This window comes from Thamnophis sirtalis, unplaced genomic scaffold, assembly GCF_051295495.1.
Source record: "Thamnophis sirtalis isolate CommonGarterSnake01/CBP01778 unplaced genomic scaffold, rThaSir2_p1.2 scaffold_5, whole genome shotgun sequence".
In the NCBI taxonomy this organism is placed as follows: Eukaryota; Metazoa; Chordata; class Lepidosauria; order Squamata; family Natricidae; genus Thamnophis; species Thamnophis sirtalis.
In genome coordinates this window covers 18,393,849-18,416,092 of record NW_028261385.1, presented here as the reverse complement: position 1 = coordinate 18,416,092, position 22,244 = coordinate 18,393,849, and the positions used below count along the sequence as shown (strand labels likewise).

The window sequence follows — 22,244 nt, the reverse complement described above, 5'->3', positions numbered from 1 at the left end:
GTTAGGATCTTTGTGACTTTTTGAGTGTTTGCTGATCCCTGGTCTAAGAAGGAAGAGGCAAGGAAGAAAGACATCTGAAGAAAAGCAAGACTGGAGGTTGGGATCAGTTCAGGAGGAGGGGCTTTCACTCCTTAAAACTTTGCTCACTGAGACATGGTGGCCCTGCAGGGACAAATCAATCTATGTGCAGGTTACATTCTAAGCCCTGTTTCAGATCACATCACCACCCTCATCTGCCCTAGGGATGCGTCCTCCATTGATCCCAACTCCTTGATTCACATCAGGCATCTTCCAGGCCTTGAAGCAACCTGAAAGCGCCAACATTGTCTCTTTCAACAAACCACTTGCAAGCACAGCACTATACAACTGAAGGTTGGCAACCACAAGCCTAACAGTCTATGGAGATTCTCAGCCATCCAGGTGACGGTTGTCCCAAAGGTGATTTTTCAAGAAGCAATTGGACTTTCTTTGAAGATGTTTTGCTTCTCATCCAGGAATCCTTCCATTCTTCCACCATCCACGCAGAGCTGAAGAAGCTTCTTGGGATGAGAAGCAAAACGTCTTCAAGGAAAATGTCTATGGAGATTCTCAGTCACCCAGGTCATGGCTGTCCCATCGGTGCTTTTTCAAGAAACCAGAGGACTTTCTGGTTTTTCTTTGAAGACGGTTCGCTTCTTGTCCAAGAAGCTTCTTCAGCTCTGACTGGACGGTGGGGAATGGAAGGATTTATACTCCTTGCAGGCAGCTGGTCATTTGCATCCTTTTAGAGCAGTGCTTCTCAACCTTGGCCCACCTGAAGATAGGGAAGAGCAGAGCTGGCTGGGGGATTCTGGGAGTTGAAGTCCACGCATCTTCAGGTGGGCCAAGGTTGAGAAACACTGTTTTTAGAGGGTCACTGAAGCACTTGGGAGTTTTATCTGTGTCCTCAGAGTCACCTGAGTGGTGCAAATGGGTGGGGAGATCCAGTCAGAGCTGAAGAAGCTTCTTGAATGCGAAGCGAAACGTCGTCAAAAGAAAAACCAGAAAGTCCAGTTGCCTCTTGAAAAAACACCTTTGGGACACAAAGCCTAACACCCCGTATCTTCTTCAGCCAGAGCGGTAGAGTAGTTAAGGTGCTGGAGTATAATGTGAAGACAGAGATCCAGGTTCATAACCACACTCAATCACAGAAACTCAATGGAGGACTTCAGGCCCATTCCCTCTGCCTTGCTCAGCCTACCTCCAGGACTGTTTTTTTGAGAAATGGATGGCACACCTATGGCACGCGTGACTCCCTCCTCAAAGAGGACTCCCTCTTTGAGGAAGTTTGCATTTTGAGTTTGAGAAAGGTTGCATCTCTCCCCTCGTGACTCAGGTCTGTAGGAAGCCTGCTTTTGTTACTGCTAACTTCTTGGAGCCAATTTCATTTTCACCAGATTTCCCACGAGTTCATCTGCTGCTTTCTTTCTCCCATACCTCCTCAACCCACTTAAGACAGCAAAACTGGCGTTATTTTTATTAGGTTTACTCTGCCTAGGGCTTTGTGCTGAGTATCAGACACAAAAAATGATGAGTCAGCTTCCCCTCACCCCGTTTGCTCAGGGAAAGGGGAAAATAATTTGCTACTCCCATTCAGCATTTGAATCATACATCTTTCAAATGGATTTGCTCTACACCTGGCCTTTCTATCACCTCCCATGAGTCTTCCAGCACTCAGCAAACATTCCTTAATCCTTGCACATGCTTAGTCCACCCTAGCTTTGACAATTGTTAGTTGCGAAGTCGTGTCCGACCAATGGGCAACATTGCTCCAGGCCTTCCTGTCCTCTACCATCCCTGGAGTCCATTTAAGTTCCCACCTACTGCTTCAGTGATTCCATCCAGCCACCTCGTTCTCTGTTGTCCCCTTCTTCTTTTGCCCTCAATCTTTCCCAGCATTAGGCTCTTCTCCAGTGAGTCTTTCCTTCTCATTAGGTGGCCAAAGTATTTGAGTCCCTCCAAGGGACTCGCAGGAGTTTTCTCCAGCACCATAGTTCAAAGGCCTCCATTCTTTGGCGCTCAGCCTTCCTTATGGTCCAACTTTCACAGACATATATTGCAACTGGGAAAACTACAGCCTTGACTATACGCACTTTTGTTGGCAGGGTGATGTCTCTGCTTTTTAGTATGTTGTCTAGATTTGCCATAGCTTTCCTCCCCAGGAGCAAGCGACTTTTAATTTCTTGGCTGCAGTCACCATATGTGGTGATTTTAGAGCCCAGGAAAATAAAATCAGTCACTACCTCCATTTTTTCCCCATCTATTTGTCAGGAATTAAGAGGGACAGATGCCATGATCTTAGTTTTCTTAATGTTGAGTTTCAAGCCAACTTTTGCACTCTCCTCCTTCAGCCACATCAAAAGGCTCTTTAGTTCCTCTTCACTTTCTGCCATTAGAGTGGTATTATCTGCATAACTTTTCACAACGGAGAAGTGCAATTGGATTTCCATAGTTGGCAAAGAACCTGCCTTATTAATTCTTTCTACTGTCCGCTGGAAACTACTCAGCCCGGGTTCAAGACCTGAGCACCATGTAACAGAGTGAGCTCCCGTTCCTTGCCCCAAATCCTACCCAACTAGCCTTTGGCGTATAGCCACACTGTCCTCATGACCACTGAAAACGTCTTCAGACAATGTCGGCTCCCTCGGCCCAAAACCAGAGATGAGCACTGCATCCTAAAGTCAAAAACAACTGGACAGGGAAACCTTTAAATTTTACAGGTAGTCCTCAACTTTCAACAGTTCATTTAAGTGACTGTTCAAAGTTACGGCGACACTGAAAAAAGTGATTTATGACCGTTTTTTGTAGTGACGCCCTGTAGTGATCAAAATTCAGATATGCGACTGTTCATATTTATGACGGCTGCAGAGTCCCGGGATCTTGGGATCCCTTTTTTAAAAAAATATTTTTTATTTCCCATATATACATTCACAATTATATGATCTCATAACTGTTATTAATAATATGTATTTGTAACAATTTTTCTCTCCTACAGTTGACAATATACTTGAAGTTGCTTTCTTACCATCCCATAAACCCATCTTATCTTACAACAATCCTACATCTTCTTCCTTCCTTCCCTCCTTTCTTCTCACCTTCCTTCCCTCCTACCTTCCCTCCCTCCTTTCCCCTTCCCTCCCTCCTTTCTTCTCTCCTTCTCTCCTTCCTTCCCTCGTTCCTTCTCTCCTTCGTTCCCTCCCCCCTTTCTTCTCTCCTTCCTTCCTTCCTTCCTCCTCTCCTTTCCCTTCTCTCCTTCCCCTTCCTCTCCTCTACCCTTCCCCTCTTTTTTCCTTTCCTCCCCTCTCTCCTACTCTTACATTCCCTCCAATTCTTCCTCTGCTTTTCCCTCTCTCCTATTCCTCTCCTTTCTCCTCACCTTCCTATCTTTCCTTCTGCTCCTCCTTCGGATCCCTTTTGCTGACCTTCTGACAAGCAAAGTTAATGGGGAAGCCAGATTCACTTAACAACAGGGTTTCTAATTAATCAGCTGCAGTGATTCACTTAATGACTGTGGGGAGGAGAGACGTAAAATTCACTTTAACAAATGTCTCACTTAACAATGGAAATTTTGGGCTCCATTGTGGTCGTAAGTCGAAGAGTACCTGTATTGTATTCTGGAAGCTCCCACCTCTCAACAATCTAATGACCCAACAACTGGGAAAATTTGATGTCAACAAGTACAGCAGGTTTTCCTCATTAACAGAACGGCAGCTACTTTTAATCACTGAGTGCCCTGTGGGTGTTGTTTTAACTATAACCCTTCTTTTTCGTTGTCATTTTTAATGTCTAAAATAATTTGTAAAGTGCTTAGAGCCATATGGCATATACATTTTAATAAAAATAATTTTGTGTGTGTGTGTGTGTGTGTGTGTGTGTGTGTGAATACCCTGTTTTCCTTCGGGTATTAGGGCCAGAATATTATTGAACCCCATATATGCATTTGGTGTTATGAATTCTTGAGATGCCGTAATTATTTTATTAATGATAATTTTTAATTGTTATCTTGTTTTGTTTATCCTGGTTGGGTGGCTGGGTGGGTCTCTCCTTTCATCCATCCATTATCCATCCATCTTTGCACCTACTTACCTGTCCAGATATCATCTATCTGTTTCTGTGCTGTTTGCCAGCCCGCTATTTGTTTAAGATGGGTGGCCATAGGAATAAAAATAATTATTTTCCCCCCATAAGTGCAGGATCACAAAATCATGCAACCAGCTTTCATACCTAAGGTGGACTAGAACAGCATCCTGGTTTTTAGCCTGGTATCTTAGCCACTAGAGCAAATGGGCTTTCTGTAACAAATATTAATTAATTAATTAATTAATTCATTCGTTCATACATATTTCTTAACCTCCCATCTCCTTGGATAAATATATAAATGCATCCCTACAAAATCCCATTTAGTATGCTGGAGAGATATTTTGTAATTTAATATAATTTAATGTATCTTAATATAATTTAATATAATGGAACTTGCAGCCTAAGATACTTAAAAATTGTGAAAGGCTGGTTAACTGCAGACTTATTTCTGATGTGATGAAAAGCTATTTTATTACTTGTGTGTTACACTAAATAAGAAATGCAAGAGAAAAATGCACAGGCAAACTTGTTTTTAACCAACAATTAATTTCATTTACTGAATGGTAGTTTTTCACACTTTGTTCAATGCTGTCAAGAGTCCTCTTCTAAAGCTTTGGCAACACGGATGTCTGGATCTATCACACAGCATTTTTTTTTTCTCTTTTAGTTCTTACAACTGCTACAAAGGAAGTTGTACTTGCCTTTTCACTTCCTGTCTTTTCATGGTTTTCCCCACCAAAGAGATTTTAAAATGCAATGATATGATTGTGGTCAGCACTGCTCAGACATTTTCAGGAGGCCTCCCCAGGGGTGGGTTCCTGCTAGTTCTAACCTCTTCTATAGAAGAGGTTCCACAAATCTACAGTGCCGTTTAGAACCGGTTCCAGCACCCTCCCCCCGCCCGTCCGCACATCATCAAAATGAAAAGGGAGAAGAGGAATTCTGGGAGTTGACGTCCACAAGTCTTAAAGCTGTCAAGTTTGAACACCCCTGGGATTTTTTTTCTAAAGGGCTAGGGGTACAAGGGTCTTGTAACTTGACAGCTTTAAGACTTGCGTGCTTCAAATGCCAGAGTTTCTGAGCCAACATTTTGGTTGCTAAGCAAGGGCGTTGTTAAGTGAGTTTCATCACATTTTACAAGTTGGCCATGCCCACCCAGTCACATGATTGGCAAGCCACTCCCATTGGGTCACATGGTTGGCAAGCCACTCCCACCCAGTCACATGGCCAGCAAGCCTCTCCCACAAAGCAGGCCACACCTACAGAAGTAGTTCTAAAAAAATTTGAAACACATCACTGGGTCTCCCCCACCCCCACTCCCACCCGGCTCCTCTCTGGCTAAAGGGAGAGGGTGGAACATAAGAGACAGATGGGAGTTCTATTTTTGCTGGGCTCTTGTAACCTCATAGAAGCCAAATAGTATTCAGATAAGTCACTTTCTTCATATGGAAAGATTTAGTTGATTGGAAGGATTAGTTTAGTCAAAACTAAGAGAGAGACCGCCTACTGCCAATTACCTCCACTCGACCTATTAGATCCCATAGATTAGGCCTCCTCCAAGTCCCATCTGCCGGTCAATGTCGACTGGCAACCACGCGGAGGAGAGCCTTCTCGGTGGCAGCTCCGACCCTATGGAACGATCTCCCCATGGAGATTCGTACCCTCACCACCCTCCAGACCTTCCGCACAGCCCTCAAAATCTGGCTATCCCGTCAGGCCTGGGGCTAAAGACTAACCCACCCGAATGGTATGAATGTTGTGTTTTTTAATGACGTACTGTCCTACGTGTTAAATGTTTGTTTCCCCCCCCCCCTTTTCGAGTTGTAAGCCGCCCTGAGTCCCCCCAGGGAAAAGGGCGGCATATAAATAAACTTCTCAAATCTCAAATCTCAACTTCTCAAAACAAGGTCAAAGATTTGGGTGTTCTAACCCAGGCTTCCTGAGAACAGGAAGCAAAACTCCTTGTCCCAACAAAAACCCCTTTTATTAATTTACTGTGAATTCTGCTCATTCATATCCAGCAAAGTCTTTCAAGAGAGAATTTACAGTTGCAGACCTTTTCTGGCTTGGAAAGCTGACAGGCCAATATCTGCAAAACTTGGCAAGGACTCTTGGCGAGAACCAATTAAGCAAACTAATTGTCTCCTGCAAACTCCACTCCCCTTTTGCTCCTCTGTTGTTTCCTCTGGGAGGGGCCATTCACTGTCCACCTGTGGCCTTACTCCCAAGTCAACCCCTGTTCTTTAGCTGTTCCTTTCGTCTGACAACTCTGCACATGCGCATACTGGGAACAGGCTCCAGTTGTTTGTCTGCCTCACTGATGTCTGACTTTGAAGGCAGCTGATAACTGGCATTTGGCTCTGGCCCCTCTCTGCCTCTGACACAGAGCCCTCATCAGAGCCTTCCCCAGACTCCAGGACTGGCCCATGTTCCTTCCCAACCTCCTCACTGTCTGAATCTACTGCCAGCTCTGCTGGCCGCTGGCAGGCCACAACATTGGGGTTAAATCTAATCTTTTCTGGATTGGGTAAACATTTCATCTGTGCAGACTGGAGATTTTTCATGACACATGTATCCTGCCCCACCACTCTGTTAAGCATGTCGTGAAATATAGGTAGTCCTCAATTTACAATCACAATTGAGCCCAAAATTTCTGTTGCTAAGTGAGACTAAGTGAATCTGTCCATTTTGACAAGCTTTCTTGCCACAGTTATTAAGTGAATCATTGTAGTTAAGTCAGTACAGGAAATCCTCAACTTACAACAGTTTGTTTAGTGGCCGTTCAAAGTTACAACGGAAATAGTGACTTATGTCTATTTTTCATACTTATGACCATTGCAGCATCCCCATGGTCACGATCCAAATTTGGATGCTTGGCAACTGATTTTTATTTATGACAGCTGCAGTGTCCCGGGGTCAGGTGATCCCCTTTTGCAACCTTCTAACAAGAAGAGTCAATTTAGGAAGCCAGTTTCACTTAACAACCGCGTCACTAACTCAACAACCTCAGTGATTCCCTTAAAGACTGTGCCAAGAAAAATCGTAAAAGGGGCAAAACTCACTCAACAAATATCTTACTTAACAACATAAATTTTGAGCTCAATTGTGGTCGTAACTTGAGGACTACCTGTAATGCAGTTGTTAAGGGAAATTTGTCTTCCCCGTTGACTTGGCTTGTCAGAATGTCACCGAAGGTGATCATATGACCCCGGGACCCTGCAGCCGTCATAAACACATGGCAATTGCCAAAGTGTCCAAATTTTGATCACCTGACCTTGGGGATGCTACAACGGTCATAAGTGAGAAAAATGGTCGTAAGCCACTTTTTCATTTTGTTGTAATTTCAAACAGTCACTAAATGATCTGTTGTTAAGTCGAGACTACCTGTAGAGCTCACATATAGGTAAAGGTTAAGGTTCCCCTTGCACATGCGTGCTCTTCGTTCCTGACTCTAGGGGGCGGTGCATATCTGTTTCAAAGCTGAAGAGCCAGCGCTGTCCGAAGACGTCTCCGTGGTCATGTGGCCAGCATGACTAAATGCCGAAGGCACACAGGACTCTGTTACCTTCCCACCAAAAGTGGTCCATATTTTTCTACTTGCATTTTTATGTGCTTTCGAATTGCTAGGTTGGCAGAAGCTGGGACAAGTAACGGGAGCTCACTCCGTTACGCGACGCTGGAGTTTCAAACCCCTGAGCCATCATGTCACAGAGACATGAGAGCTCACAGCAACAACTTATTAGCACTGATGATGTTACCTAGTTTGAGTAACGAAAGGTCTGCAAGAAATCAAGCAAGCTCAGAGAGCATCCAGGACCTCTCAACAACTTACTTTTCCATGCTCTTTCCTCATGTGGGATATATAAACATCTCTCTGAGTAAATAGCCGATCACATTCCCAGCATGTCCAGCCAGGATGAGAGCCTTTTTTGGGCTCTGCCTTCTTCACAGAAGTGGGGGGATTCTTCTCTGCTTTTTCCGTCCCGTTGATGGATTTCGAGTCCTCTTTATTGTGGCTGACTGAGTTCTGGATGGAAGGCTTCGTACTCAACGGCAAATTGATACCGAGGTTCGGTGGCCCTTCAACGCTTTTCAGCGTCCCGTGCATGGACTGTGGAAGGAGGAAAAGAAGGCCATTAGATTATATATCTGCTATTTAGAGGGGGTGGAACATTCAAGATTCAAGCGAGGCGTTTTTTTTAATTATTTTATGATGGGCTTGTGTGCAAATAGTTGGGCCTTCAATCAATCTCACATGACAATCAATCGCATGAGACTTTGAGAATACTGAAATCTTAGACAGGATTTTGGTGTCTTTGTAGAAGGTCTTCTAATATCATGGCACAGGATCATCAAAACCGTGAAACTACACTGTTTCCGAGGTGTCACGCCATTTGAATTTTTGAAGTTGAAGGCATTCAGAGCTTGGAAAAGAAACACAAATTTCAGTACTGTTCTGGAACAGTGAATTGGTGGTTGACATAGTAATGAAGAGGGACCCTCATCCTTTTTATCTAAATCAGGGGTGTCAAACTCAAGGCTCAGGGGCCGGATACACCCTCAGGATGCTTAGATCTGGGCCATGGGGCCGCCCTAGAAACAGCAAAAGACTGGCCTGCGGTGCCTCTGCCAGTGAAAATTGAGCTCTAGGCTCCATTTTTGGCTGCAACAGCTTCCTGCTGCCTGCCCCCCCCCCCCCCCAAGCTCTGTTTTCATTGACAGAGGGCGGGAGGAGCCTGTTGCGGCTGAAAACGGAGCTTGGGAGACCATTTTCACTGACAGAACGCTTGGGCTACCACAGACACCCCCGACACGGGTAACATCATGCTGGCCATGCCCACCCTGGCCCCTGGGGTCAAACACAACCCTGATGCGGCCCTCAATGAAATGAACACACTGTCAGGCCTGCAGCCATCTTTTCTTTTGGATCTTTGGCCTGCTACACTTTATATTATTCTGCTATGCATTTTCTATTGTGGAAAAATGGGAGGGGGAATTGCACTGAGTTAGATGCTATGTAGCCATAACAAAATTCTTTCTAGAAAGCCAAAGTCATCCTTTGTCTCTGCACTTCTGCACCTGACTGGAAAAGGATGGTTGTAACTGCCAGCATGGCAGTGGAAGACTGGACCATGTGATGGACTTGTGGGTGCAGGGGCAAGATCTTGAACTTTCAACTGGGTGGGGAAAACCGGGAAGCTTTCAGATTCGGGTTTTCCCAGATGTGCCAATATGGCTCTCTAAATTGGAACTTTGAGCAATACTTTGCCTTGGACTCTGATTTACTTTTGGATGCTATTTGGAACCCTTACACGCTCCTGATCTAAATGCACTGCTAAATCCAGGTGTTTGTTGAGTACCTTCCGCCTCCTGACATCTACTCTTGATAACTTCCCTATTATTAATTATCACCCCTTATTGTTTTATGCAATAGGGCTGCTACCAAGTAAAATCGGACAACTTGTACCTTGATATGATCCATCATGAGTTGTTTCTGTGCATACAAAAGCGAGCAGTCCGGGCACTTGAAGACAGATACTTTCTGGTTTTCAATGTGCTGGTCAAAGTGACGATACAGCAACGGCTGCAGGGTAAACACTGTGTCGCACATGGAACATTTGTATATTATTCTAAAAACCAAAGAGAGTTGAAGAAGTAATGACTGCTCACTGCAGTCCTTTAACTCACAGCATGACTAAGCAAAAGGGTTACTTGCAACAACAACAAAAGACACTTTCAACACTGTATATTCTTTGCCCCCACATCGATGTATTACAATTTGTTCAGATGCGTTTCTCCAAATAAGATATGCGTATGGAATATATGGACATGACTGAAACATTCGCACTCGTGGCTTGTTGCATTAGGAGTCACGCTGACAGAAATTCACTTGGCCTGCAGATTTGGACAAATTCATGGAGGAAAAATGGAACTCCACCTTTCAGTCCTGCCTCAGTATGGACTCTAACTTCTGTATGTTAGTAATAACATTTTAGGCTTACCGTATTTTCCGGCATATCAGACGACTTTTTAATCCCCAAAAATTATTTCAAAAATCAGGGGTCGTTTTATACGCCAGGTAAAAGAAAGGCCATACCAAAAAACCAAAACAAAAGAAAAAGCAACACCACCAAGCAAAAAGCTGCGCCGCCAGCAGCGCACATGCCAGCTTTTCAATCGATAACCTCAGCGCTCCTCGCCTGGGCTCGTGGATGGATGAGTGCTGGGATGGCTTAGTAAGGTCTGGCTGGCAGTCTGGAGGAGGAAGATGCTGAGCTCAAACTACAAAAGCCTGGCAGCGCAGAGGCCTTCAGCCGGCTCGCGGGCGCCTGGAAGTAGGGGGTCATCTTATACGCCCAGTCGCCTTATACGGCAGAATATACGGCATATACAGCCCTATAATAGTTTACAGCACTCTCTGGATCAGAGGTCCCCAAACTTGCCAACTTTAAGACGTGCAATTCCCAGAATTCTGTGCTGGTTGGAGAATTCTGGGAGTTGAAGTCCACAAGTCTTAAAGTTGCCAAGTTTGGGGACCTCTGCTTTGGATGGACCTTTCCCCCTAGTGAAAGTGATCAACCCTGTTACCGTGCAGCTTAAACTCCCCCGCTTGCTAGGGAAAATGCATCTGGTCTTTCACAGTAGCTTGCTAAAGCTGGCAGTAGGCTCCCAGATTAGACCAGTTGATCAGGCAGCCCCAAAGCCAATTTTGGTGGTGGGAGAGACACATTATGAGGTAAAAAGAATCTCAGGCTCTAGATTGCATAAGGGTTGATTGCAATACCCAGTACAGTGGAAGGGATATCCACCCCCTGAGGCTACCTGGGTTAAAAAAGCTGGGATGTGGAGGAAGATAGATTGGTTAAGCAGTTCCATGACAAGTACCCCCACAAGTCACAGGGACCCCCAGGGGGAGGAAGAGGAGATTAGCTCATATTTAATTAACCTCTCTTGTGTTCTTTCCTTGTGTTCTTCCAAGAGCTCCTTTTCAATTGAGGGGGGCCTCCTGTCAACCCTGAAGCTAGCCTGACTGAGGCCATTTTGAGACTTCGGTGCTGACACACTGGAGAAGAGTGATAGAGCAATGGAAATAGTTGGGACGTTGTAGTCAAAACAAATACTTTCTCTTGGGAACCAAGGACATTCCTGCAGGTGCTTGGAAGGAGAGGACTGAAGTCACCTAGCAACTGGACAGTATCCTGATTGGACTACGTGACTGATTGTTTTGAGAAAGTGGCAAACTTTTACTTTTAATTAGGTGATATTAGAAGCATTATTTGCATATTGCCCCCAACAAACTGGCTCCAAGGCTGAGTCAACATTGAGACCATCAGAATCAAACTCACATTTGTCTGCAATAATGCACTTTAACCACTGCGCCACCAAGGCTCCATATTAGCTCCATAGATACACAGCTGTAGTCCAACATACATTCCTTATAGGTCTTTCAACTCATATACAAAGGCCAGGAACATATCCGGAAGGACACAGTGATATTCATCATGAGGCTAACGAGTGTGACCCATTCCCTGCATTACAAATTCATTCTAAGAAAGTTTCCATGACATTCAAAGAGCCTCTGGATTGCCAGAGGCAACAAAGCGCAAACTTGTTTTGCTGTTAATCAGGAGGTGTCATCAGCCATTTACCATTAAAGCGCATACTGATATTTTGCCTGAAACAACATCTGAAGAGAGCATCGTTCCTCAGGCAAAACATTCCTGCAAGGTCAAGAGCTATCAAAAAAGATTGTGAGGGTACCAGCAAACATTTTTAGGTTTCTTTTGCAAACCCTGTTTTTTTTTTTTAAATTAAAAAACACTCTTAAGTCAGGGGTCCCCAACCCCCGGTCCACGGCATGCCAGAAACTGGACCATCCAAACAAGGGAAGCCCCATCCTTGGGATGCAAGCAACATGCAAAACCATGCCTCCTCCAGTCCCTTGCTCAATAGTAGTAACTGTGAAAGGGATCTTGGAATCCTAGTGGACAACCATTTAAATATAAACCAACAGTGTGCAGCAGCTGCCAAAAAAGACAACACAGTGCATAAACAGAGGGACAGAATCAAGATCACGTGAAGTGTTAATATCACTTTATAATCCCTTGGTAAGGCCACACTTGGAATATGGCATCCCATTTTGGTCACCATGATGTAAAAAAGATGTGGAGACTCTAGAAAGAGTGCAGAGAAGAGCAACAAAGATTATTAGGGGACTGGAGGCAAAAACATGAAGAACGATTGCAGGAACTGGGTATGCCTAGTTTCATGAAAAGAAGGACTAAGGGAGACATGATAGCAGTGTTCCAATATCTCAGGGGTTGCCACAAAGAAGAGGGAGTCAAACTATTCTCCAAAGCACCCGAAGGCAGGACAAGAAACAATGGGTGGGAACTAATCAAGGAGAGAAGCAACTTAGAACTAAGGAGACATTTCCTGACAGAACAATTAATCAGTGGAACAACTTGCCTCCAGAAGTTGTGAATGCTCCAACACTGGAAGTTTTTAAGAAGATGTTGGATAACCATTTGACTGAAGGGGTGTAGGGTTTCCTGCCTAAGCAAGGGGTTGGACTAGAAGACCTCCAAGGTCCCTTCCAACTCTGTTATTCTATTCTATTCTATTCTATTCTGATAACTCTCACTGTGAGCTCTGTGTTTTTTAAAAATGGCTGGCCGGGGAATTCTGGGAGTTGAAGTTCCACGAGTCTTTAAGGTTCCATTCCCCACTATCCTGTCAGACCTGAAGAAGCTTCTTAGATGAGAAGCGAAACGTCTTCAAAAGAAAAAACAAGAAAGACTAGTTGCCTCCTGAAAAAAAACAAAAACCTTTGGGAAGTCTTCAAGTTGGACACCCGTTCTCTAAAGAATGTCATTTGTCCTCCAGGCACAGCAGTTTCCTGTTCTTTGGTTCGGTTGTTGCCACCTGCGTAATGCAGGATTATCTTTCTCTTCGGTCCAGTGATTTGGCCATAACAGAATTTCCGTCTTTCTGCCTACTCTCCAATTACAACTGCAGCTAATAGCTAAGCCAGGGATGGGAAGTGGGGAACAAGGGTAAACACTCCCTTAACTGATTCAGCAGGATATAAAAGGGTTCATTGGAAGTGAACTCCCACACAAAGCTTTATGGTGGAAACATTACCCAATATGTCAGAGCCAAGTGTCAAATTTTAAAAGGCCATCCATACACAACTGAAAAGGAAATAACAATTTTGATTTAACAGAAATTTTCTCAAAATAATCAGTTTTACACGCCTTGCCCTGAATTAGAATCAAAGAACAGTTTTAGTGCAAATCCCCAAAATTGGTTATTTTCCACCCAAAATAATTTTCAACCTTCCCATTTGTAGTATCTAAATGGAGGGAGAAAAACCTTCCAATTCACAATACAAATTCAATTTATTTTTAAGCTAGATGTAGATTGCTTCAACCTTGCAAGAGGAGCTTATTTTCAACCTGAAATGTCTTATACACATTTTAAATACATCTTATCTCACAATTACGTTGTCTAAAAGGCACAGCACTTCAGCTCTAGCAATATGAATTACAGATTTTCTTCGACTTAGAAACCATTTCCTAAGTACATTTAGTTCATTTAGTAACCATTCTAAGTTACAGCAGCACCGAAAAAACAGTGCCTTATCACTGTTTTTCACACTTAACGACCTTTGCAGCATCCCTATGTGATTAAAATTCAGACGCTTGGCAACTGACTCATATTTACGACCGCTGCTTTGTCCCAAGGTCATGTGATCTATTTTTGCGACCTTCTGACAAGCAAAGTCAATGGGGAAAACAGATTCACTTAACAACCACATTACTAACTTACCAACTTAACAACTATGGCAAGGAAGGTCGTCAAGTGGAGCAAAACTCACTTAACAACTGGCTCACTTAGCAAGAGAAATTTCGGGTTCAATTATGGCCGTAAGTCTATACTAAGTGCCTCTTCCTGGCTCTCAAATGGGCTGTGTGTGGGGGAGCCCTACTATTATCTAGGATATACTTCTCAAGAGAATAAGCACACAGTATGTCATTTGATAATTTCAATAATTTCTGGAATTTGACAAGAAGGACTTACTTGGGTTCTCCTATTTTGATTCCAGGATGTTGGGTATAGGCATGGGAATGGGTGCTGGGTGCTGATTTGAATGCCATTGGGCAAATAGGACACTTGTAGAAGATTTCACAATGAGAACCTTGAATATGAGACTTAAGTGCAGCGACGTCAGAATACACCACGTTGCAATGGACACAGCTGTAAGAAAGATAAGAGAGTTAGAGCCTTGCTGGATATACTGGCCAGTTTTTCCCCCCTCCAGGACTGAGATTATAAATGATATTGCAAAATATCTAACTGGGCACGTTAAACAGAAATAGAAAAGAAAACACGGATTTCTCAATCAAGACTGGAAAAGAGTCTTATTGTAGCTGAAAGGAAAGCAATGAGAGATGGCAAAAATCCAAAAGTGCTTTTTTTCAAGAGGCAACTGGGCTTTGTTTTTCCTTGAAGACATTTCGCTTCTCACCCAAGAAGCTTCTTCGCTTCTTCACAACTGAAGAAGCTTCTTGGATGAGAAGCGAAACATTCAAGGAAAAACAAAGTTGCTTCTTGAAAAAAAACACCTTTGGGACAACCATGAGTTGAATGACTGAGAATCTCCAGAGACGAACAGGGCAAGAGTTTTTACGTTCCTAAAATAACAAGCCACCATGAAACAAAGTTCTGAGTAGGGAGACATCCTGGAAGTGAAACAAATCCACAACAAATACTCATTTTTTAAAAAAGATCTACAATTGTCTTTCCAGCAGTACAAAAGGAGAGACAGCCAAGGCATCTGCTCTTTGGCAGCTGTATGACGTGGGAGAAGAAGTTCCCTAACATTCCTTGTGCAGGATGTAAAGAAACAGCTGGGTGAGGGAGTAAGGAAAAGGTCACGCCTCAGACCTCGGAAGATATGTGCTCTGTTGGTTTTAAATATTGCTATTTGACTTTATATCTGACAGCAGGGCACAGCTGATAAAAATGATTACAACTTAATACAATATAATTCATGTATGTATGTATGTATGTATGTATGTATGTATAATTTGTGCTGATAAATAAATAAAGGGAGACTAGTATAGATCTATTTCAAGCTATTTAGCTCTCATCAGCTAGCCATACCCTTACTGGGATTTGAACCTGTGCTGTATTACATATTTATGAATTTATCAGCACAAATGCAACACAAATGTAACAAAGGTAACAGTAAAAATAATGGCTTTCTGTCTGGATGGTCTCCTGGGGTGAGCCGATAGACAGAGAAAGGAAGCAGTATGCTTCCTCCCATATTTGGGCATACCAGGGGTTGTGACACAATACATATACATATACATATACATATACATATACATATAAATAAATAAATAAATAAATAAATAAATAGATAGATAGATAGATAAATAAATAAATATGTGTGCGCGCGTGTACCAGGGGTTGTGACACAATACATATACATATAAATAAATAAATAAATAAATAAATAAATAAATAAATAAATAAATAAATAAATAAATATGTGTGCGTGTGTGTGTGTTCCAGCATAACTCTGGAACGCCTCGAGCAATTTCAACCAAACTTGGTACACGGATGACTTACTGTCTGGAAATAAATACTAGGGGGGTAAGACACCCCTAACACCCCTTGGAGGGTGTGTTCTGTTCCGATACAGCCTGTTGGGCCTTCAAATGGCTTCTACTGTACAGTGCAGTGGAGTTGCCATGGTAACGCCTTCACAGTACTACACAAGGGGGCTCCCTCTGGTAAGAGGGGAAAATCCAACATTTAAAAATTACGTTTGGTGCAGATATTTTCCCCCTATAAATAAATCCCCACACAAAGCCGTGTTATCAGCTGGTTGAAAATAAATATAGTAGAATTTAAAAGGAGGAGGGGGAAAAATAATAAGACAGTCCTTCCATATCAGGAAATTTCTTTTCCAGAGCTGAGCTATTCCCACGTGATATTAAACCATGGCTGAGATTTTTTTAAAAATTTAGGGTATAGCAAAATTAAGTGTGAGCAATATGTAGCCATAAAATTGCAATGGGATAGATTACAATTGGCTTAGATTCAATGTTACAATTGGCTTTGATTCAAACTATGCAAGCTATGTATTCCCTGTTCTCAGAATGCAGTATGAGACAATGAAAGCATCACCGTATTTTATGAGTTCTACGTGATGATCAAGCAAAAACAAACCAGCTTTCATAGAACAGCATTTTGAACCAAACTTTCTTGGCAAGATCAGTCCCTGTGACACATAGAAAGTTACTCCATCCTGTGTAAAGTGAGGAAGTGAACACCAGTTGTTCCTCCTACATCAGTGTTTTCAAATTAGGCAACGCCAAAATTTTCCCCAGAGCATCTGGGCACTGACTTGTGATACTTTAGCTCAGTTGGAGAACTGTGATGCTTTACCATTATGTATAATCAACACCTTAAATCTTAAGCAGTGTGTAAAATGCTGTATAATGGTATGTTTGTATAAGTGTAGAGGGCATGGGGAATGGCCCTGAGGAACAGAAGGGAGAGTCCAAGGCTGTGATCAAATAATCAGCCCTTGGCGCTGTTCCAAGAAACTGACTTGAGTAAACACCTCTCCCCCTTCCCAAATCACTATTTAACAAGCAAAAACGAAAGTTATAGGTACAGATAATCCTCGACTTACGACAATTGAGCCCAAAATTTCTGTTATTAAATGAGACATTTGCTAAGTGAGTTTGACGATCTTTCCTGCCACCGTTGTTATGTGAATCACTGCGTTGATAAGTGACTAACCTGGTTGTTAAGTGAAAACTGACCCCCATTGACATTGCTGATCAGGTCACCAAAGGCGATCACATGATCCTGGGACCCTGCAACGGTCATAAATATGAGCCAGTTGCCAAGCATACAAATTTGTATCGTGTGATCATGGGGATGCTGCAAAGGTTGTAACTCTGAAAAATGGCCTTGTCACTTTTTCAATGCCGTTGTAACTTTGAACTGTTGTAAGTCGAGGACTACCTGTGAAACCTGATCTTCTGTGAGACAGCAGTTAGTTTGATCTGGAAGTTAAAAAAATATTTGATGATGAGAAAAATCCCTCATGATGCTCCTACCCTCTTAATCAGCAAGATAAGAGAGGATCAAGATAGTGACAAAGGAGAAGAATACTTCCTTTCCAGTCCCAATGGAGTGAGATTTTTGTATATATTTGAATAGTTTTAAATCATTGTCATTCATACTAACCGGAATCCAACTCTTCTTGTATAATGCAGGCAATTCTTTGTGACATGAGTTTGGAAGTGGACTGATCTGCAAATGGCCCCACATTCAGGACATGTATATGGAGATTTATGCTGATGTATCCTCTGATGTGATGCAAAACTGCATAAATTTGGAAGCAACATCTGGCAGATACTGCAGGTCTTCTACAGAATTGAAAAAATTGCGACAATCAGCCATTGAACATAGGCACAAATACTCCACAGTACAGATTCGTTTATGACCTGCCACAAACCTTTGAAAGAAAATCACATTATGAAATCATAGCATTCAAAATAAAATAACAATAAAATGGCCATTAGCTACCATGGCTTGTAACCAATGGTGGGTTTCAAAATTTTTTAGAACCTCTTCTGTAGGTGTGGCTTGCTTTGTGGGAGTGGCTTGCTGGTCATGTGACAGGATGCCAGCCATGTGACTGAGTGGGAGTGGCTTGGCAGTCATGTGAGTGGGTGGGCATAGCCAACTTGTAAAATATGGTGAAACTCAATTAACAACGCTCTTGCTTAGCAACCAAAATGTTGGCTCAGAAACTCTGGCATTTGAAGCACGCAAGTCCTAAAGCTGTCAAGTTACAAGACCCTTGAACCCCTAACCCTTTAGGAAAAAAATCCCTAGGGGTGTTCAAACTTGACAGCTTTAAGACTTGTGGACTTCATTCAACTCCTCAGAATTCCTCTTCGTCATGTTGGCTCAGGAACTCTGGCATTGAAGTGTGCAAGTCTTAAAGCTGTCAAGTTACAAGATCCTTGCACCCCTAACCCTTTAGGAAAAAAAACCCAGGGATGTTCAAACTTAACAGCTTTAAGACTTGTGGATTTCAACTCCAAGAATTCCTCCTCTTGCTCTTCATCTTGATGATGTGCGGACGGGCGGGGGGAGGGAGCTGGAACCAGTTCTAAACTGCACTGTAGATTTGTGGAACCTCTTCTATAGAAGAGGATAGAACTGGCAGGAACCCACCCCTGCTTCTAACTGACCAAGTCTTTGTCCTTTCACACATTCAGATTAAGAACAACTTGTACATTACAATCAGTAAGGTATGTACATATGTTTATTCACTTGCCTTCACTTCTTATCCTTTCCTTTTCTACCTTCTTCTCTCTTCCATTAAGATGAAATTAGATTGTAAATTCCTAGGAACAGATATCTCTTCTCCTGTATAAATTGCTTCCCTTTGATTGCAACCAATAAAATGCTATCTACTGCTCTGAGGGTTTAGATCCTACGTCTTACTGTCAATAAATTTTTTTCTAACATTCAACGAGAATCTGCCTTGAAATCCATTATTCTGCATCCCTCACTGTGGAACTACAGAAAACATTTCTTGAATTTCTTCTTTCAGACATTTGAGCAGCCCTAACATTTCCCTTGAAAGTTATCTTATCTTGATACAAAAACTACATGGTTCCTTGAATCTCTCTTCACAGGAGAGACATGGGAACAAGGAGAGACATGGGAACAAGGTCAACCAATGAATAGGCATAGCAGAAAAGTCAGCCAATGGGAGCTTAAACAGATCTGAGTCTGTGCAAAGAATTGAAACAGAAACTTAAGCAGTCAGCTGCTCTGAGAAGTAAACTAGCAGTCTGTCTGGGCTTGTCTGCTGAAATGAAACTAACTGCTTGTGTTTGCCTGTAACTCTCCTGCCTTGTGTTTACTTGGAAGAATTACCTGTCGGTATTGTACATTTATTCATCAATTTTTAAGTATATAAAGAAGTTAATGAATCCTGCTGCATCAATTATCAGTGTGTGCTTCTGGATTTGAATTTATGCAACAAACTCTAACAGTTTCTGGTCTCCTGATCATCCTCAGATCCCGAAGCTATTCAGGTTTGTCTGAAATTTTCTCAAAGTTTGGTGTTTACCAAAGCAGAACAGAGTATGACTATTCTTCAAGTGTTAAAATTTATGTTTCTAGTAATGTTATGTTTGCTTTATTTTAGCAACAGTATTATATTGTGTAAAGGGCTGTGAGCGTAACCTTGGGAGACAGGGGGAAGAGGACTCCAGCCTAGAACAGGGGTTTCCAAACTTGGCAACGTTAATACAGGTAGTCCTTGACCTACAAAAATTCATCTAGTGACTGAGGTTACAACGGCACTGAAAAAAGTGACTTATGACCATTTTTTACACTTACAACCATTGCAGCATCCCCATGGTCATGTGATCAAAATTCAGACAATGGGCAACTTGTTCATATTTATGACAATTGCAGTGTCCCAGAGTCACATGATCATATCTCGCAACCTTCTGATAAGCAAAGTCAATGGGAAAGCCAGATTCACTTAACAAGTGATTTAATAACTCATTTATTTCATTTAATTAGCTTGCATGCCGCTCACTCTCGGAAGACTCAGGGTGGCTTACAAATAAAATTGCAATGATTCACTTAACAACGATGGGAAGAAAAGTAGTAAAATGGGGCAAAACTCACTTAACAAATTTCTCATTTAACAACACAAATTTTGGGCTATATCGTGGTTGAGGACTACCTGTATGTGTGGACTTCAACTCCCACAACTGAAGAATCCTATGAATTGAAGTCCACAAGTCTAAAAAGTTGCCAAGTTTGGAGACCTCCTGCTAGACAAGAGTAAGACAAGACATATTAGATATTTCTTATATCTGTCCATATAAGAAATAGTGACAGACAGCATCAAATACTTTCAAAATGTTTTATGTTCATTCTACTATTTCAATTCACAATAATCTTTGTTAGGCAAATAGATAGTAACTGGCTTCAGAAAAGACTAGTTTTTCTGGAAAGTAAAGGCAGAGAGGGAGAAAGTGCTTTTTGCAATATGCTGTTACAGTACTCTAACCTTACAATAAAGGTAGTGTTAGAATAAATGGTTTTGGTTTTCTGTTGTACTGTCTCAAAGGGATGACATACAGCTTGTTAATACTTGGTTTAGAAAAAAGAAAATAGACTTCTTAGGGAACAAGTAAATTCCTCTATGGATTTATAGTAGTGTATATTTTTTTAAAAACCAGTTTAGAAACTTTTGAATCATTTGCCATAATTGGCAGCAATGTTGAAAAGCTGAACAATTCTGAAAAATGATCCAAACTACAGTGAAATTAATGCTGAAGCCTGAATTCTGATTTCAATTTGCCCTCTTTTTTAAATTGAACTTCTACTAAACTATACATCTCATCAAAGCATACTGAATTAGCATGTTTCATACTGAAATTCCAATATGATTTAGACTGGAAAGATTGTTTGATTTCCTCCTTAGAAGAAGAGTTAACAAAGTTGTGGGAGTAAGAGTGAAGGGCTAGAATAACTTCGCATCTTAAAAATAAAGCTGACCTAGAATTCAATTCAAAATAGAAACCATTTCTAGAGTGTAACTTAATACATGGATTTGTACCTCATCCAAAATGTGGGGTTCTCTGTATACACAGTCTGTATTTTAGCTTCATAAGATATTTAAATGAGAATAGATTCTCAATATCAATTCAATTTATTATATCTTATATCAATCTGTGATTTATACTATACTAACCACTTATTTTCAGCTCAAAATTTAACCATCTCCGAAAGTTTCTTAACCTTTTTAAATGATATAATATATTCAACTATTCATAGGTAATTAATGATACATTGGAAAACTGAAACCTCCATTATATTTTTAGATCCCCTGCTCATTCCCTTCAATCTCTTATTCTTTCCACAAATCCTTTACTTGTGTTTGTTTAAACTCCATCTATAAAACAAGGGGAATCTGATAATCTAAACCAGAGGTCCCCAATCCCTGGTCCCCGGCCCGGTGCTGGGCTGGAGCCAGCCTGTGGAAGTGGTAAGTGAGAATGTGTGCACATAGTTGCGTTTTGTAAAAACAAAACCCACTAGGGGTGGGCCTCAAAAGTTCCAGCAATGGATTCGCTGCCCCGTTGCTGGGTGGGTGTGGCCATGGTCGGCCTCCCGCACCACAGCGGTGGCGGGGTGTTTCACCCTCCCCAGGCTCCGGAGGCGAAAACGCCCCCCCCCCAAAGTTCTGGAGGCCGGAAACGTGCTGTTTCCGAACTTCCGGAAGGCTCATTTTTTGCCCTCCTCAGGTTCCAGAGACTTTCTTTGAGCCTCCGGGAGGGCAAAAACTGCTTGCCCTGGGCTATGGAGGTCCTCCCGAGGCCAGTAACAGGCCCGTTTCTGGACTGCTGGAACCTCTGGTAGGCCTGTTTTTCGCCTTCCCTGAGTCTCCATACGGCCCCCGCATTTACATTTCATGATTAACGGGCTGCGTGGAGACTCCTAGGAGGGGAGGGTCAGGTGGGAGGGACATAGTGGGCGGAGCCAGCCAGGGGTGGCATTTGGGGGTTCACCAAACCAGGCACAACCCTAGCTAGAGGATTGCCCGGCCCCCCAGCAGCCATTCCTGAAAAGCACATGAAACCATGTCCCCTCCCTCTGCTACCACTTCTGTCAGTCTGCTGAGCCAAAAAGATTGGGGAGCGCTGTTCTAAACCATATTAGTGTCCTTTACATCAATAAAAACAATTTGTTCCAAGTTCTCCTCCTATCTAGATGGGAAGTGGGATTTGAATTCTACATTTTAAGGAAGATCCTTGTATTTTAAAAAGAAATCTCCTTTCACTGTCCCCCAGCCAACTTGCCATATTAGACCAATGTTTTATGATCAGAACAGAGGCTATAAGTCAACACAGAATGAAGAGCCAATTCGACTGAAGGTTGAAAGGGTTAGATTAATCTGAAGTCCAGATTCAAGCTCACCCTCAGCCACTGAAGTGATTTTCGCTAGTCAATTATTTCTTGTCCGTTAGCTTCTCTCACCTTCAGCTCCAATCTTCTCTGCATTCAACCAT

The 22,244-nt window shown here is 42.4% G+C and overlaps 1 protein-coding gene across 2 annotated transcripts in view; it reads right to left on the bottom strand.

The window, feature by feature from the left end:
- Positions 1-22,244, bottom strand: part of ZNF532 (zinc finger protein 532) — a 76,169-nt gene that overhangs the window by 11,004 nt on the left and 42,921 nt on the right. For both annotated transcript variants that reach the window (XM_087715368.1, XM_087715369.1), the window contains exons 3-6: positions 17,377-17,558; positions 14,182-14,358; positions 9,566-9,728; positions 7,931-8,209 (exon numbers count right to left, since the gene is read on the bottom strand). In XM_087715368.1, coding sequence (XP_087571494.1) covers positions 7,931-8,209; positions 9,566-9,728; positions 14,182-14,358; positions 17,377-17,558 — 801 coding nt within the window. The remainder of the gene's footprint in view (positions 1-7,930; positions 8,210-9,565; positions 9,729-14,181; positions 14,359-17,376; positions 17,559-22,244) is intronic.